General features: G+C 43.1%; 2 protein-coding genes across 2 annotated transcripts; both read left to right on the forward strand.

The window, feature by feature from the left end:
* Window positions 1-221: 221 nt before the first annotated feature.
* LOC117836479 (serine carboxypeptidase-like 51) lies at window positions 222-4,169 on the forward strand. The gene is made up of 13 exons (XM_034715914.2): window positions 222-454; window positions 554-648; window positions 778-885; window positions 986-1,226; window positions 1,317-1,360; window positions 1,429-1,496; window positions 1,573-1,678; window positions 2,150-2,346; window positions 2,419-2,488; window positions 2,593-2,643; window positions 3,485-3,537; window positions 3,632-3,764; window positions 3,861-4,169. Exons 1-13 carry the CDS (start codon window positions 319-321, stop codon window positions 3,927-3,929), a joined length of 1,371 nt encoding a protein of 456 aa, XP_034571805.1. The 5' UTR covers window positions 222-318; the 3' UTR covers window positions 3,930-4,169.
* Window positions 4,170-6,813: 2,644 nt separating this feature from the next.
* On the forward strand, window positions 6,814-10,995 carry LOC117841077 (serine carboxypeptidase-like 51). Its single transcript, XM_034721647.2, has 13 exons — window positions 6,814-7,007; window positions 7,103-7,197; window positions 7,328-7,435; window positions 7,545-7,785; window positions 7,875-7,918; window positions 8,003-8,070; window positions 8,166-8,271; window positions 8,526-8,722; window positions 8,809-8,878; window positions 8,991-9,041; window positions 10,297-10,349; window positions 10,443-10,575; window positions 10,694-10,995. The coding sequence occupies exons 1-13, from the start codon at window positions 6,869-6,871 to the stop codon at window positions 10,760-10,762; spliced, it is 1,374 nt and encodes a 457-aa protein (XP_034577538.1). The 5' UTR covers window positions 6,814-6,868; the 3' UTR covers window positions 10,763-10,995.
* Window positions 10,996-16,668: the final 5,673 nt, after the last annotated feature.

A 16,668-nucleotide genomic window follows, 5' to 3' on the forward strand; every position in this document is an offset into this window, starting at 1 on the left:
TGTTAGGCGTCACATGATTTTACTGTCATCCTTTTAGACTTTAGTAGATCAGCTGATTTCTAGCTAAGGGTGGTTCCTAAATAGACTTCTTCTCTCCTCTTTTAATAGAAAACATCTAGTTATCTTTCCCTTCAGCAATGAAAGATAGAACAATAATGTCTCAGCCTCGGCGAATCCGTGGTACTCGGCTCGTCAGAGTAGCAACGCGCCACTATTTAAACCGCGCTCTTGGACACAGTGCGGCAGCGGCTTGCACTCACCCGCAACCACAAGGCCACAGACCACGGAGGCCTCGTCATCACTTTCCCTAGCTTCGACATGGACATGCCCTGCTACGCGCTTGCTCTGCTCCTCCCGCTCTTCTGCCTCGGCTCCCTCCATGCCGGTTCCGCTGCCTCGACCACCGGCACCCCCGACGGCTCGGAGCTTTGGGGCTACGTCGAAGTCCGGCCAGGTAAATGTTAAAACCCCTCGTCGCGTATCAGATCTTTCTTCATTTTCTCCTTTGATGCTACGCGTTTAATGAGATGTCGCCGTTGATGCGTTGCTGCAGGTGCTCACCTGTTCTGGTGGTACTACAAGAGCCCCCAGAGGACGTCGAAACCGTCCAAGCCATGGCCGACCGTCCTCTGGTTGCAGGGTGGCCCCGTACGAACCTGTGTCTCTCCTCCTCACACCAGAATTTTGCCACAAGCTGCTCTTCCCTACTCAGTTTCATGAGATCTTGGCCTGAGTAAGCGTTGTGATCAACCCATCGTCTTCTCTGATCCCTCGTAGGGCGCGTCTGGCGTCGGGCTCGGCAACTTCCAGGAGATCGGGCCGCTGGACGTCGATCTCAAGCCACGCAATTCGACTTGGCTGCAGAAGGCCGACCTCATCTTTCTGGTCAGTCTCAGATAGCGACGATGATAGCTCTGCTCCCTCTTCTTCCACGCCCTTGCTGTCGTGATGTTTACAAAGCTGCCTCGGTCTTTGTATGGCGCAGGACAACCCGGTCGGCACAGGGTACAGCTACGTGGAGAACAACACCCTGTTCGTGACAACCGACTGGCAGCAGGCGGTGGACGCCACGGCGGTGCTGAAGGCGCTCGTCAAGGAGGTGCCCACGCTGCAGGGCAGCCCGCTGTTCCTGGTCGCCGAGTCCTACGGCGGCAAGTACGCCGCCACGCTCGGCGTCTCCATCGCCAGGGCCGTCCGCGCCGGCGAGCTCAACATCACGCTCGCAGGTCAAGATTCCATCCCGCTCGATGAACCGATCAACGTCGTCAAACAGTTAGATGTGTGTGCATTTAAAATTCTCGTGTCTCTTACGACAGGTGTCGCGCTCGGGGACAGCTGGATCTCGCCGGAGGATTTCACGGTGAGATACCATTTCTTCAATCTTTCCGCGCATGAATTGGGAGCTAAAATGAGGTTTGGATGGTGCAGTTAGCCTACACGCCGCTGCTGCTGAGCGTGTCGAGGCTCGATGACAACGCCGGCGATGAAGCAAACAAGTAAGCCCCGTCCTGGGGAACATGTAACCACCATTTGCCATTCTTGACCTTTAGCTTACCTATGTCTCGATCTCAGGAAGGCGGAGACAGTGAAGAAGCAGATCGCGGCGGGGCAGTGGGCCGCGTCGCAGAAGTCCTGGGGCGATCTGCTGGATTTCATCGCCACAAAGAGCGGCAATGTTGTAAGTGCTGAATATTGGCTCCCACGCTCTTAATGTTATTGGCTTATGATGTCTTTATTACTCCAAGATCCTGGAGTAGTACTCAGGTCACCTTGGACCAAAGGAAAATAAGGGTGGAATTTCAAATAGGAGGGGGGAAAATCCTATGGAGCCCTTTGGAACAAAGGATTCAGCACAAATTTTCAATTTCAATGGAATAGCTTCTGTCTTCTTTCTTCTTACTCCTTTTTAATTTTTCCGTGCTCATTCCAAATGGTGTTATTCTTGCAGTTTTTCTGTACTTTTAATTCCATAAGATTCAAAATACTAAGGGGCGTTACCTGTGCTTTTTGTATTTTGTCCCGTAAAAGTTCTCTTTTACTATTTCTATGTTTTGATAATCACGTGTTCCAAAGTGGCACTCAGTATTGTGACAGCTTGATGGGTCTTTTTTATCACAGCATAATTTTCTTTTACGTTTTCCTTCGGTAGGACGTGTACAATTTCCTTCTTGACAGTGGCATGGACCCGGTGTCAACGCCGGTGGCATCGACAGGCTCATCGCTGGCCAACTTGCAGGCGAAGTATTCAACATACCTCAGCAGTCAGGACTCTGCCTCCAACACCATCGATGGCATCATGAACGGGGTCATCAAGGAGAAGCTCAAGATCATCCCCAAGGACTTCAAGTGAGAATCGCTTTCACATCACAGTCACCTTCGTGTCGACGTTTGTGATGCTAGCTAGAATTCCAATTGTAGGTGGGGGCAGCAATCTGACTCGGTCTACTACGCGCTGGTCAACGATTTTATGAAGCCAAGAATCGATGAGGCAAGTTAGCAAGGAACTTTTCATGAAACAAAATGTGTCTTCATTACTGCTACAGAATTATATAGTGGTATTTGTTTGATAAACTCATTGTTTTCCTGCTTCAGATTGATGAGCTGCTGTCTTATGGCGTAAATGTGACAGTGTACAATGGCCAGGTCAGCATTACTACTCTGCTATTTCTAGTATCCCCAGCAAATCGGAACTACTCGAGCTCGTCACCGATATTTACTACCTTCTGTTTGTGTGCTCTTAGCCTCTTACTACATTGGCATTCTCTAAAGATCCCCACTCTTTGCAAAAACATCACGTCATGAACTAAAGGACACACCAGGTTAAGATGAGTGGATGAATGTATGTTAGTGGTTTAGTGCATGGGTGACGATCGAGACACTGAAAGCAAACAGATGTTGCATCTTCGACATCAACTCATAGTGCTCTCGATCAAATGTAGTCTTCAGGTTTAACAACGGCATCAGGAAATGGAAGCACCCTGGATAAGAAACCAAGTAGATTACAAGAATAATTAGTTTTGTTAAACTGTGGGAGAGCAGGATAACATGACGCGGACATTCATGTCTTTCAAAATAGACATGCCTGTTCATGTTCAGAAAAGATGCCATCCTTTCCGGATCATACCAAAAGAATGCGAACCTTGATTGTAAAGTTTAATCAGAGAATAGCACATAGGGACAATCACACTCTGGTCTATGCCAAGAAAATTCCAATAAAAGATTGTTCCAGGCAAGGATTTATGGATGGATAGCCCATGAGGACCCTTTCTGTCAGGAAGGATTTAAGGACACGAGATCTTAAGGCGGCACAAGGCATTTTCCCAATAACCACTAGCTCACATGCCTAGTGGCTGTGGCTCACATGTTCAACTAATTGAGACATTTGGATGATCCGCATATGTAGTATTCGTAGTTGAAATGCTTAGGATTAACTAAGACTGTATTTTCAGTACTGAACTTGACATGCCTTTTTTCCTATCTGAAGGTCGATGTAATCTGCTCGACGGACGGCGCAGAAGCATGGGTTCAGAAGCTCAAGTAAGTGTTTGTCTTATTCCACCCATTCTAGCAGGCTCTGGACAATATCTGAATGACTGAATGCTTTCTCCATTTGGGGATGCACTGAATTCAGATGGGATGGTCTGAAGACCTTTCTGAGCCTGCCACGGCAGCCTCTGTACTGCGGTGCCAGCAAGGGCGTCAAGGCCTTCGTTAGGTCCTACAAGAACTTGCATTTTTACTGGATTCTCGGAGCTGGGCACTACGTAAGTCCGAAGTCCCCAGCAATTGTGGTATCTCATGTGAAGTTCCTGAATTTAAGCTTATATGTTTTCTCGTGGGATCTGTTTCTTTGATTGCAGGTGCCTGTTGACCAGCCCTGTATCGCGCTGAGCATGATCAGCAGCATAACCCAGTCAGCAGCAAGTTAGTCGATTTTAAGGGATACGCCAAGAACAAGGAAGGCTTCAACTCCAAGCAACTAGCACAAGGACAATGCAGCATTCTTGAAATACATTATAGCCTTATAGGCTGCATACTTAAAAAGGCAGTGAATTGATGATGCCTGTCTTTTTTTATATATTTTTCGGTTAAAAACAGAGTAACTTGTTTCTATGTTCCAGAGATCGGATTCTCCAAAAGAAAGGAAAAACACGTCACTTTATCGTTTATCAAGTGTCAGCTTATATTTCTATTTGGGAGAAAAAGTTTAGCAAAGCACATTTGTTACCTTGACCCAAACAAAAAACAATTAAAACTAACAACACAACCAACACAAATTGCAGTGTTATGAGTTAATGTTAAAGTATATATGTAAATTGACCATGTTTTTCTATCAAATAAGCTTTTTTGTTGGACCGGTTGGTACATGTGGCTCAACAGAGTCAGAGGTCTTAAGTCAAATCCCAACTCATGTAATTAAACAAAATAATTACAATTGATTCCTATTTCTCCATTTCTTCTCCAACTCGTACCTAGTCATCATCTTGTAGGCAGAAGTCCACGGGCCATGGCCACCATGCACTTTGGGGATTATCTCCATAGTAGGTCTCACAATTTTTTTTCTTCAAACAAACTTTGCTTCTCATTTCCATATATTCCAAAACGCCACAACTAAAACCACTATATTAAGGTAGAATGAATCAACAGGTAAACCAGCTCCAAACGTATTTAAACAAAGCACACAAAATGACAAGTGTTGTATAGTCTCTTGTTCATTGCAAAATTGCATTTGACACATTATCTTTTGTAACAAGAATACGGGGTTTTGGTAAATTAGACACATAAAAATATTGATCTAAGAAGAATTTTGGCTTACAAATTAGACTAAATACATGTATAGAACATGAAAATATGAGAAATAACATTCCTTATTTCTCTCAAACCTAGTTATGACAATTATTTTCATTGCTCAGTTTATAGATGCTAACATATTTCTGCTCCTTCTTAGTTGATCTTGCATGCTTTCATCAAGCCATCTCCTTAATATGAGATGTCAATAGTTATTTGCCATACTAACAATAATAGAAACATTTTGCTCATTGCGCATATGGTGAACAAATATGCAAAATTATTCTTAAAAGAAACTTCTCCACATCAATAATAATTCAATTTAATAAAAGTCCGGTTTCTTCCTATCTCCTATTATCATGGTTCTAACCCCATAATAGGAATCTACGAATATAAGCAAGTCATTGCACAAAGGGGAATTACTTCACATGTATTTTCAACTGAGAAATGCGCACATGTTTAGCATCTTTCTTTTTTATTTCAGGGAGTTTTGATTTGTACCATGACTTATACAACTATTTTATAACCATTTCTCAGATCTTAAATACCGAAACTATCCTTTTTTTTCTTTGGTATACAAATCTTGCACTATATATTCACCTGATTAAATCTCCTCATCCTTTTAGAAGAATACTTCTCTTGTCTTATGTATTCTTGTATTTATCGTCATGCAATACTCTGACTCAAATAGATTTTTTCACTACTCGAATAAAATATTCAAAGAAATTCTTAGATATCATATGTCCAATAGATATTGATCTCTCTCACTATATATATATATATATATATGACCCTGATTGAAAACACGGTTAGAGTTACCAGGTTACCAATCACAGCAGCACGTCTAAAATTGTATGAAAATAAAACTTCAACAAAAATATGGATGGATAGAGAAATAAACTAAACAACTATTCACATGTAGATTTCTCTTTTCTTTGTTTCTTCGTGCGTAAGTGCTTTTTTGTTTAAACTTAAACTTTACAACACACACATAACATCCTGATTTATCCATCCTATTTTGTTGTAATTTTTAGTTTACTTTTGAAGAGCCAGCAGCGGCTGAGAAGAAAGAAACCGGACGAAAGTGACCTACAATGCTCTGAGCCTCTGACCCAACCATGAGATGGCAGGTGGCAAAAAGGAACACATACATTATTTTTTTGAGAGGGCACACACGAATACATAGGACGGCATATACACGCGTACGCATCCATACACACACTAGAGAAGAGATCGGAGATTACTTTCCTCATTGCGTAGGAAACACGCAGTACCACTGAACACGCACGCGCGTATGTCCACAACAATCTGGAAATAAATTCTGGAAACACACCGGCATTTGTCCCCTCCAGGGATAGAATTCGTATCTTCTTTGGAAGCCGGTGCTACCAAGGTCCTGTTCCGTTCGCCATAAACACATTATTGGACAGTGGACACATACACCTCCTTGCAGTTTCAAGTGCACAGTATTATAAGATGAGATCACATCCATTGCGCACAAGCAAACGAGAGGCAGGCCGGGGCGCGTTGGGACACGGAAAATGACCAGTGAACGGAATAAGGCCGGCGCCGGCGTTGTGCTTTGCCTTCTTGATCAAATCGGTGATCCTATATTAGCCTTTTGCCTACATGTACTGACTCTATCAAACCATAATTATTCCACTTCCATTCATTTGGATTATTAGATGGGATCGTGCTCGCGTAGGACTCGAGCTAAGCCTACTCAGACCTGCTTGAGGTCAGCTCGTTGGCAGTCATACACTTTGTTGAATGTTGAGCCTAACATTACATGAATATAATCCCGAGGCACGCTCTTTTTCAAAAACACTTTGCTGATTGCAGCATCATTGTGAGTGCCAAAGATAGGAATTGATCAATTCGAGGCCGTTTTGGATTTCATGTCACGGAGGCTTTCGTTCAAGCACGGAGGGTTTTTCGCAGGGAAACTGCAGAGCCTCCGTGGGACAACGGGGTTAAACAGCGGGCAGGGTCACCTGGAGACACCTATTTAAACCCAACCCCCGGCCACAAGTCCGACGACGCGCACTCGCTTGCCGCAGACCACGCCCGGCTCTTCGACATGGACAGGCCCTGCTGCCCGCTTGCTCTGCTTCCCCTGCTCCTCTGCCTCGCCTCGCTCCGTGCCGGCTCCGCCGCGTCGATCACCACCGGCACCCCCGACGGCTCGGAGCGGTGGGGTTACGTCGAAGTCCGGCCAAGTAACGACCCTCTCGTCGCCTGCCAAATTTCTGTGCATTAATTTTTCCGGTTGCAAACTACGTTCTAAGAGGTCACCGTTGATGCGCCATTGCAGAGGCTCACCTGTTCTGGTGGTACTACAAGAGCCCGCAGAGGACGTCCTCGCCGGCGAAGCCATGGCCGACCGTCCTCTGGCTGCAGGGTGGCCCGGTACGCGCCAGCCTTGCCGGGAAATTCAGCTCAACTCTAAACTCTTCTGCTCTACTCTGCTTCTCGAGAATTTAGCCTGCCCGGAGCGAGTGAGCTCTGTCACCGACCATCGTCTTGTTCATCTTCGCAGGGCGCGTCGGGCGTCGGGCTCGGCAACTTCCTGGAGGTCGGGCCGCTGGACGTGAACCTGAAGCCGCGCAATTCGACATGGCTGCAGAAGGCCGACCTCATCTTTGTGGTCAGTCTCAAAGAGCGACAGCGATAGCTCTGCTCTGCCCCCCTCTTCTTCCACGCGCTTGCTGTAGTCGTGATGCTCAAATAATTGCCCGGGTCTTTGGACGGCGCAGGATAACCCGGTCGGCGTCGGGTACAGCTACGTGGAGGACGACACCCTGCTGGTGACGACCGACTGGCAGCAGGCGGCGGACGCCACCACGCTGCTCAAGGCGCTCGTCAAGGAGGTGCCGACGCTGCAGAGTAGCCCACTGTTCCTCGTCGCCGAGTCCTACGGCGGCAAGTACGCCGCCACGCTCGGGGCCTCCGTCGCCAGGGCCGTCCGCGCCGGCGAGCTCAAGGTCAATCTCGCAGGTCAAGATTCGAACCCACTTGATTAAACCAATCAGCATCGAGAAGCAGTTGATTGCGCCATTTACAAATTCTCTGTTTTTTTCGGACAGGTGTCGCTCTCGGAGATAGCTGGATCTCACCGGAGGATTTCACGGTAAGAAGAAACCCATTTCTTGAACCTTTCTCTTTCAGCGCGCAAAAGAATGGGCAGTTTTGAAGTGATCCTTCGATTCTGCAGCTCTCGTACACGCCGCTGCTCCTTAGCGTGTCGAGGCTGGACGACAACGCCGGCGACGAAGCCAACAAGTAAGCACGCCGGCGTTCCGGCAAGCGCGGTAGCGCACCGTAACTCTTCTCCGGTCACGTTCACAATCACACGCGTACGCAAACCGTGATCGCAGGAAGGCGGAGAACGTGAAGCGGCAGATCACGGGGGGTCAGTTCGCGGACGCGCAGCGCTCTTGGACGGACCTGCTGGATATCATCGGCACCAGGAGCGGCAACGTCGTAAGTGCTGGCCGTTGACCCTCACGCTCTTCACGTTTATTGGTCCATGCAATGCTGAATCCTGAAGATCCCGCAGATCATGCTCACTCTTAAACTAAACAGTCGTTACAACTACTGAAGTGTAACTGTAATTAATTGTCAGTTTCCCTCATCAGCTCAACCTTTCCGAGGTGAACTGGTCGTTGCACACACCCAGTGAGAGTGTGAGACCAGCTTGGACCTTACACTAGCGCTTTCTCTTTGTGTTTCTGCAGGATATGTACAACTTCCTTCTGGACAGCGGCATGGACCCGGTGTCGGCGGACACGCCGACGGTCTCGTCGCCGAGCAACGTGCAGGCGTTGAGGTACGCGACATACCTCGGCAGCCAGGACTCAGACTCCAACACCATCGACAGCATCATGAATGGGGTGATCAAGGAGAAGCTCAGGATCGTCCCCAAGGACCTCAAGTGAGTTCAGTTTTCGCGCCACAGCAATTGCTTTCCTGCATTATCTTTTCCATGTCAATGTTGTGATGCTACAATCCCAACTGCAGGTGGGTGGAGGTCTCCCAGGCCGTTTATAACACGCTGGTCAACGATTTCATGAAGCCAAGAATCGATGAGGTAAGCTATCCAGGGCCATACATACATACATACATACAAACAAACAAGATAAAAGATAAAAGTTGAAGGGATAATGGAGTTTGATTAATTCTCTGTTTTTTTCTTTTGGTAGATTGATGAGCTGCTGTCTTATGGGATCAATGTGACGGTGTACAATGGCCAGGTCAGTAATCGATCCTCTGCATTTTTACTGTACCCAGCAACAACAAAGCAGCAAATTAAAACTACAGATAGATCGTAACCTATATTTACTTTTTATCTCTTCGTGCACTTACACTGTCATTCTATCTCAAAATCCTGCCTTTTTTACAATCACCAGCAAATTGAAACTACTTGACACTCATCAACCAAATTTTAGTGCACCCTGTCATTCTATCTCCAAGTTCTTCACTCTTTGCAAAAGCATCACATCATGAAAGTAAAAGAATGTACCAAGTTCAGATCAATAGATATATCTAGGATGAAACGTTAGTGGCTTTACGTTTCAAAAAAACGTTAGTGGCTTAGTGCTGAAGTGATGACCGAGACTGAAAACGAATCTTGGACCTCATCTTGTAGCACACGCTGCTAAGCTAATTGTGCCATAGACCCATAGTGGCTAGTGCTGGGTGGAGATCAGATAGATGGAGCATCCGGGTCTACCAAAACAACCTGGAACTCTGGAAGAACCTAGGGATAGAGCAACTCCAACAATAACCTTTAAACCAAAGCCCCTAAAGATCAAATGGGGTTCTCTCTATTATTTTAAGGGTCACAAAAATGTTTCCAACTCCAGCAATAGCCTTATGGATAGAGGGCTCCCTAGATAGAGATCTCAGGAATGGAGCGTGGAGGGGGGAATTTGAAGGCCTCCCCAAAATGGGGAGTCAAGTAGAGGGCCTGCTGGTTAAACTTGGAGCAGGAAGCTGTTAAGAGGGTCTGCTGGAGTTGCTCAACCGAGCAGAGTATAAGAATAAAGAGATCGTTAGTCAGTGGGAGTCTGGGAGAGCAGGATAGCGTGAGGCCGACATGCATGTTCTTGTTCAGAAAAGACGGCATCCTTTCTGGACCATACCAAGAAAATGTGAGGCTTGGATGCGAAGTTTAATCAGAGATGGTACATAGGGACAACCACTACCGGGTCCATGCCAAGAAAATTCCAAGAGGATTGTATTCCATGCACGGATTTGTCGATGGATCACCCATCAGAATCCCTTTTCCCAGGAAGCTGTGAGTGACACGAAATCTTCAGACGACACAAGCATTTTCTCAACAACCGCCAGCTCACATGGGTCATGGTTCACATGATCAACTAGTTGTAGAAAGACCCTCCCTTAATCAAACATTTGGATCATTCATTCATAGAATATTCCCAATGGACACACTTAAGCTGCAATTTTCAGTACTCAACTTGATACACATCTTTTCCCTATCTGAAGCTCGACGTAATCTGCTCGACCAATGGCGCAGAAGCCTGGGTTCAGAAGCTCAAGTAAGTGCTCCTGGTCGTTCCCCCCTCGCATCCTGACAGGGTTAAGAAAACTTATCTGAATGCTTTCTCCATTTGTGGATGTCCGAATTTCAGATGGGATGGCCTGAAGAGCTTCCTGAGCCTGCCGAGGCAATCTCTGTACTGTGGACAGAGCAAAGGCACCAAGGCTTTTGTCAGGTCCTACAAGAACCTGCACTTTTACTGGATTCTTGGAGCTGGGCACTTTGTAAGTCCGAGACCAATTGTGGCATCTTGCCTAGGATCTGCTTCCCATGTGAGGCTCTTTAAATTGGGATGCCCCGGAGCTCATTTGTTTTCTCGTGCGATCTGTTCTTTGATTGTAGGTGCCTGCCGACCAGCCTTGCATCGCGCTGAGCATGATCGGCAGCATAACCCAATCTCCAGCCAGTTAGGGGATTCTACATGATATGCAAAGATCAAAAGGAGGCTTCAACTTCAAGCAGCTAGGACTAAGACACTGCAGCATTCTTTAAGTACAGTAAAGGTTGCACACTTGAAAAGCAATGGAATTGATGATACATGTGTTTTTTCCTTATGTTTTCCATTTAGGGGCAGAAAGAACACTAGTGTGATTGGAAAAGGTTGATTCTCCAAATGAAAGGAAATAAATGCAATCATTTATGAATTCTAGTGTATATTTATTATGTTGCACTTTGGAATTAAAAGTTAGAAGTTATAGGCATAAACTGGAGTGGTCGAGGGTTCATGTGAGTTAAAAAGTGGATATCAATTTTTCATTTGTATTGCATTAGCAGGTGGTCAAACTTAATTCTAACTTTGATGTCATATTGAGTTAATTATATGCACTAACTGTTGACGTTGCACCTAGAGATTTCAAAGCGTGAAAAGTTGTGAAAATCTCATGTTAAAATTTATCATATCACTTTCAAAGTTCAATTTGCTTTCTAGAGTCATTATTTTTATTAGTTCAAAGTCTTGCTTTAATTTAGTTTAGCATGGGCTTCCTAAGAGCAGAAAAGTGTTTTTTCAAGCGAATTGCGATGGACCAAATTTGAATATTGGAGCTGAAACATCCTTTTTTCATAAAAAATGATCTGAAATACAAGGATTCAAGTTGAAAATGAATCTGTACGCAAGGTTAAGGATAAAGGGAGGGGAGGAAGAATGTGACCTTTGTTACTGAGTTATGTTGGCTAAACTAACTGGTTCTACATGTCGCACCTGTTACAGCCTCTTCTTAGACAATCTAGATGATCAAAAGTATAAGAGAAGAAAAATATCTTGAAGGTTGTGGAGTTATAAAAATAGGTGATAAGAAAGGAAGGAGGATATATTGCAGGATGAACTTGCCTCCTTGGAACTTCTGCAACTGCAAATAAAATTCCGATGTGTTTAAGGTCTCTCTCACATGAATTTCTATTTCTAAGCAATTGAAAATGGATCTACCATTTTGCAATATTGGAGTTACATTGACATATTTGTGTAATTTTACATAGAATGGTGTAACTAAAAGTTCGGGTGTTAAACTTTTGTAAAAAAAATTTTAAGCTTGTGATACTACTAAATACCTTATTTTTTTAATTTTGCTTCCGATCCACGAATGTTCAAAAGATTTGGATTTAGCAAATAGAAACCAATACTTGGGTGTTGGGTAGAAATCTTTATCAAAATACCCTATGGTTTATTAGTCTACTTGAGACATTCAGTGACTTCAGTCAACAGTAGAACTCCCTCCTAGACAGGAATGCTAGTGAAGAAGGACAACTCTTAGTTTTTAAGGTAGCTGCTAATGGTATGGTTGCTATGGTGCAAATTGATCAGATATAAACTAGAAAGGCACGTGCGGCATTGCCGTGCCCATATTGGATTGGGCAGTATATAGTTTAATGTCTGCCTCTCTATCAACATGGTAGTACATTGGATAGTAACATGAATTTTGAACTTAAAAATTAGTTTGGTATATTTGGATATGAAATTAGGTCTCTAAAATTACTTGAGTGATCAATGTTCAGAACATAAAAAGTTTGAACATAAAAAGTGTCTTCCGTTACATTCACATTTCATCAAAACATATTAGAAGCATGAATGCTGATGTCATGGCCGGATGGCCCAGCAATACCATGTATTACACCTTGAATGGGTCACGGCCTTTCATGTCCATTTGCCAAGTCATAGCCCAAGAGAAGCCCAAGATCAAGAGTATAAGACACAAGCTGTGTACATCGTCTAGAAAAAAAATAACTATGAACTTATTTAGTAAACTGAAAGAGGAACAAAGGAAGGGTCTTCTTCCTCCTCAACTACCGAGATCTACTCTGTGAATTCCCTGTGATCTTGCTCACACTCCGGGTTGATCTCCCTAGCGCCATGGGTGGTGATAGTGGTATCAAAGATTTACCTTTCCTTGGCGTGGGTCAGGTTGTGTTTGGCTCGAGGGTGATGCCAGCAGCAACCAGGTAGGCACTGGCGCGGCCTGCTCTCTCTTGAATTTTTTTAGATAATGGAAGATTATATTTTGGCTTCAAACATTCTTTTTCAAGAATGCATCATACCACAAAGATTACAGAGTGACACATGTTCCAAAAGAATATATAGCCAAAACATCAAAAGATCTGATGTACCAACGAGAAATAACAAAACATTAGAGTGACACATGTGCTCTCTCTTGGATGTCAGCGGCGACGGATGGATTCACTCCATCACTACGCAACTGCGGTGTGTCCATGGAGGCACCTGCTCTACCACCGATATTGGAGCCGGGTATATTGAGCATGCTCTTTCCTTCATCCATGAAAGTGCCCACCAACTGTTCGATCAAGATGCTGAACCATGGTCTAGAGAAGAATGTACGTGGAAACTGCAATAGCCTTTCAAAGCTTTCTTTCTCTGTATTCAAAGGTGAGCACCCGCAGACTTGGAGGGCTGATTGTCTCAATTACTTCCATGTTTACAATATCAACAAATGCATGTGGATGATTGCGGGTTTGTGGCGGCTATGCGTACAGAGGGCAAGGCAAAAGACTAGTTGCATAGGAGTTGGATTCTTGGAGCCAGTTTATGGATGCTGTGGAGGAGAAATTTGACAAAGATAGCCATTGCCAAGCAACAATTGAACTATCGGAGTTGAGGCAAAGGGGATAAATGAAGGAACATCAGCTCAAGCTGATCAAATCATGTCCAAAACTCCAATGAATGTTGCTGATGTGGTCTGGGATGACGAGGTACAAGATATGCTCAACCAGCATGGTTTACTGAAGCAGTTAGCTCTAGACAGAGATTACTGTGTTGGTGAGGAGAGGAAGCTAACTTCTGCGTCGAAAACCAATGACTTGCTCACTCATGTCAATGACCCTGTTCTCTTGAAGCTTGGCTTGGATTCTGTGACATACTCAACGTATTGTCTCTTGAGGATAGGGTGGCTGCACAGGTGCCTATCCAAGCTTTAGTATTGTGGGATGATGCTTTACAAGGGGGACTTGATGAACTGCCTTGCGATGATACTATTTGGGATGAGGATATACAGTCTGACCTAGATTCACATTGTGATTTATTGGAGCAGCTAGCCATGGGCAATGAGAACATGGACAAGGACATTTTAGTTGGGCTTGAACGGCTGTACGGACCATAAAAAAAGGTGCACAACAAGAGGGTAGCAGTATATCTCTCTTGCCACACAACAAATGGTGAGGTGGTGGCACGCTGTCATCATTAGCAACATGGATGAGGTGGTGGCGTGGTGGGCCCTTGACTACCATCGGCCGTGTTTGAGGTGAAGGTTGGCAAAGAGCACGTAGGTCTTAGGAGTAATAACAGGAAATGACAAGCTCTCGCAAAGAGTTGCGAACACTATTATTGGAGATCTGAGGACGATGGCCGGACGTAACCATGCATGAGATCCCACAGTTGGAAAACAAGTACGATGTGATCTAATAATACACTCGAGTCTTGTAGTGCATGTTTCATCTTATATAGATGGATTTTTTTCTAACTTCATATTTATTTATATTTTTTTCGGAGGTAAAGAAAGATATGGTTAATATCTTAGTATTCATATACATATATGCTATGAATGAATGTTTATCAAATATGGCATGAGTCGACTTGAACACAAACATTAAATAAAATAAAGAGTAAATTTTACCAACAGTCCTTAACCTTGTCCCGAGTTCTCATCCCGGTCCGGTACTCTTAAAATGCACATAACAATCGTTAAACTTGTCCCAGGCTCTCATCTTAATCCTAATACTCACGAAATGCACATAACAGCCCTAAACTTGTACTGAGCTTTCATCCAAGTCCATAAAGTTGTTTCGAGATCTCATCCAAGTCGAGCTCTTATCCACTAAAACTTTAAGTTAGATTTGAACTTTTTCAAATCCTCATGAATTATTTATCAATTTTGAATGGGATTCAAATTTGGTTTCAATTTCTCTTGAATTTTGGTCCGATTTTTAGTGGGATTTGAACTTTTAGGATTTGATTCAAACTTGGTTTCAATTTCTCATGAATTTTGGATTGATTTTTAGTGGAATTTGAACTTTTAGGATTTAAATCCCACTCAAATTGATCCAAAGTTCATCAATATTTGGAACCAAGTTTGAATCCCATTAATAATTGATCAAAAATTCATGAGGATTTTGAACCAAGTTCAAATCCTACTCAAAGTTTTAGTGGACGAGAGCTCAGGACAAGTTTATGGATCTCGATGAGAACTCGGGACAAATTTAGGTACTGTTATGTGCATTTTGAGAGTATCAGGATCGGGATGAGTGCTTGGGACAAGTTGAAGGACCAGGATGAGAGTTCGAGACAAGTTTAAGTACTATCATAGGGAATTTTGAGAGTACCGGGACTGGGATGATAACTCAGAATAAGTTTAAGAACCGCTAGTGAAATTTACTCTAAAAGAAACAAGCATATACTACTATACCACATACACGTGCTCTAATCATTTGGTCACTCCACAAGTCCAAATTCAAACTAGATTGTACTTAAATAAGCAAAAGATAAATTTAATCGAGTTGAATAGATTATAATCATTTGGTCACTCCACAAGTCCAAATTCAAACTAGATTGTACTTAAATAAGCAAAAGATAAATTTAATCGAGTTGAATAGATTATAAGTAGCTAATAGTTGATGTCTTAGGAAGCCTCAACTATGTGTGGCATTCTAACATATTGCATAGAAAAAAATAGTCTTAGGAAGACATAGCAATATGTATGAACCAACTATATACTATGACATTTTGTGTTTTACTCCCTTCATTCAAACTTATTTAGTTTTTAAAAAAATTATAGAAAAATATATAAACACCTACAGCATCAAATTAAGGAAATATATTTTGATAATGCAGTCATTTGGTATGGTAGATATTAATATATTTTTCTAAAATTTCATCAATTTTAGAGAAGTTTGACATAGGACAAAACCACAGTGAAGTTTAATTTAGGATGAAAGGAGTAGTTAAGTTGAAGTTGTCAAAAAACCACTAAAATTTAAACCACTTATATTTTCTACCAAACTAAAAACCATAATAAATGTTTCTCAAACCCCAATTTTTTCTCATATTCCATACCTGAAACATAACCATTTGTATTCCAAACATTTATTTTTAATTTATTAAACATTTTTGTGAATTAGCAATTTAACATAGTTATTTATTTGAACGTATAATATTTTTTGTAAAAGAGAATATAAACTCTACTTCATTCACCCTCTTGGGCTGTTGGGCCTTAAGTTGGGCCTGCATGTCAGGCTTAATGGATATCCAATCTAACTACATAGATATGACATCTTACTGCTGGATGTAAAAGCACTTTTACTTTATTAATAAAGTCTAACCCTTTTTCTCAAAAAAAACTTTACTACCCGGATTATCCAATCCTAATTCAATATAGGATAGACACTACCCTTCCAATATCCGCATCTGACAAAACTATCTGAATTTGTATCAATATCTACTCCCTTTATTTTTTTACATGTCACGTTTGCTTTATCCTAAGTCAAACTTGGTAGTATAGGTGACATATTTACTATAAATTTGATCAAATTTGAATAAATTTGACTTAGAACATAGCAAATGTGACATGTAAAAAAAGAGAATAAAAGACGGCTATGAATCAACTATCAAACTGACTTCGATCCATCGGATGGTCGGAAAATGTCTGCACCGTTTGCATTCATAGTGACCGTGAAGAGAGCTACATATTGCTTTCTTCCGTTCCAACCACTTGCGCTCGTTGTCTTGTTTCAGTTGCGAACGATAGCAAACAAGCATGTACGTTGAAGCGCAATGACAACTCTCCTACTGACAGGATTCCTTACCTCAAGTTACA

This window comes from Setaria viridis, chromosome 9, assembly GCF_005286985.2.
Source record: "Setaria viridis chromosome 9, Setaria_viridis_v4.0, whole genome shotgun sequence".
NCBI lineage: Eukaryota > Viridiplantae > Streptophyta > Magnoliopsida > Poales > Poaceae > Setaria > Setaria viridis.

Bases quoted from the DNA above. Each gene is read 5' to 3' on its own strand.
- LOC117836479 (XM_034715914.2), top strand. From the start codon at position 319: ATGGACATGCCCTGCTACGCGCTTGCTCTGCTCCTCCCGCTCTTCTGC. The intron at 2,489-2,592 runs GCAAGTTAGCAA...TTCCTGCTTCAG, and splicing joins TGAAGCCAAGAATCGATGAG to ATTGATGAGCTGCTGTCTTA. The intron at 3,538-3,631 runs GTAAGTGTTTGT...CACTGAATTCAG, and splicing joins GCATGGGTTCAGAAGCTCAA to ATGGGATGGTCTGAAGACCT.
- LOC117841077 (XM_034721647.2), top strand. From the start codon at position 6,869: ATGGACAGGCCCTGCTGCCCGCTTGCTCTGCTTCCCCTGCTCCTCTGC. The intron at 7,436-7,544 runs GTCAGTCTCAAA...TGGACGGCGCAG, and splicing joins AGGCCGACCTCATCTTTGTG to GATAACCCGGTCGGCGTCGG. The intron at 8,071-8,165 runs GTAAGCACGCCG...CCGTGATCGCAG, and splicing joins GCCGGCGACGAAGCCAACAA to GAAGGCGGAGAACGTGAAGC.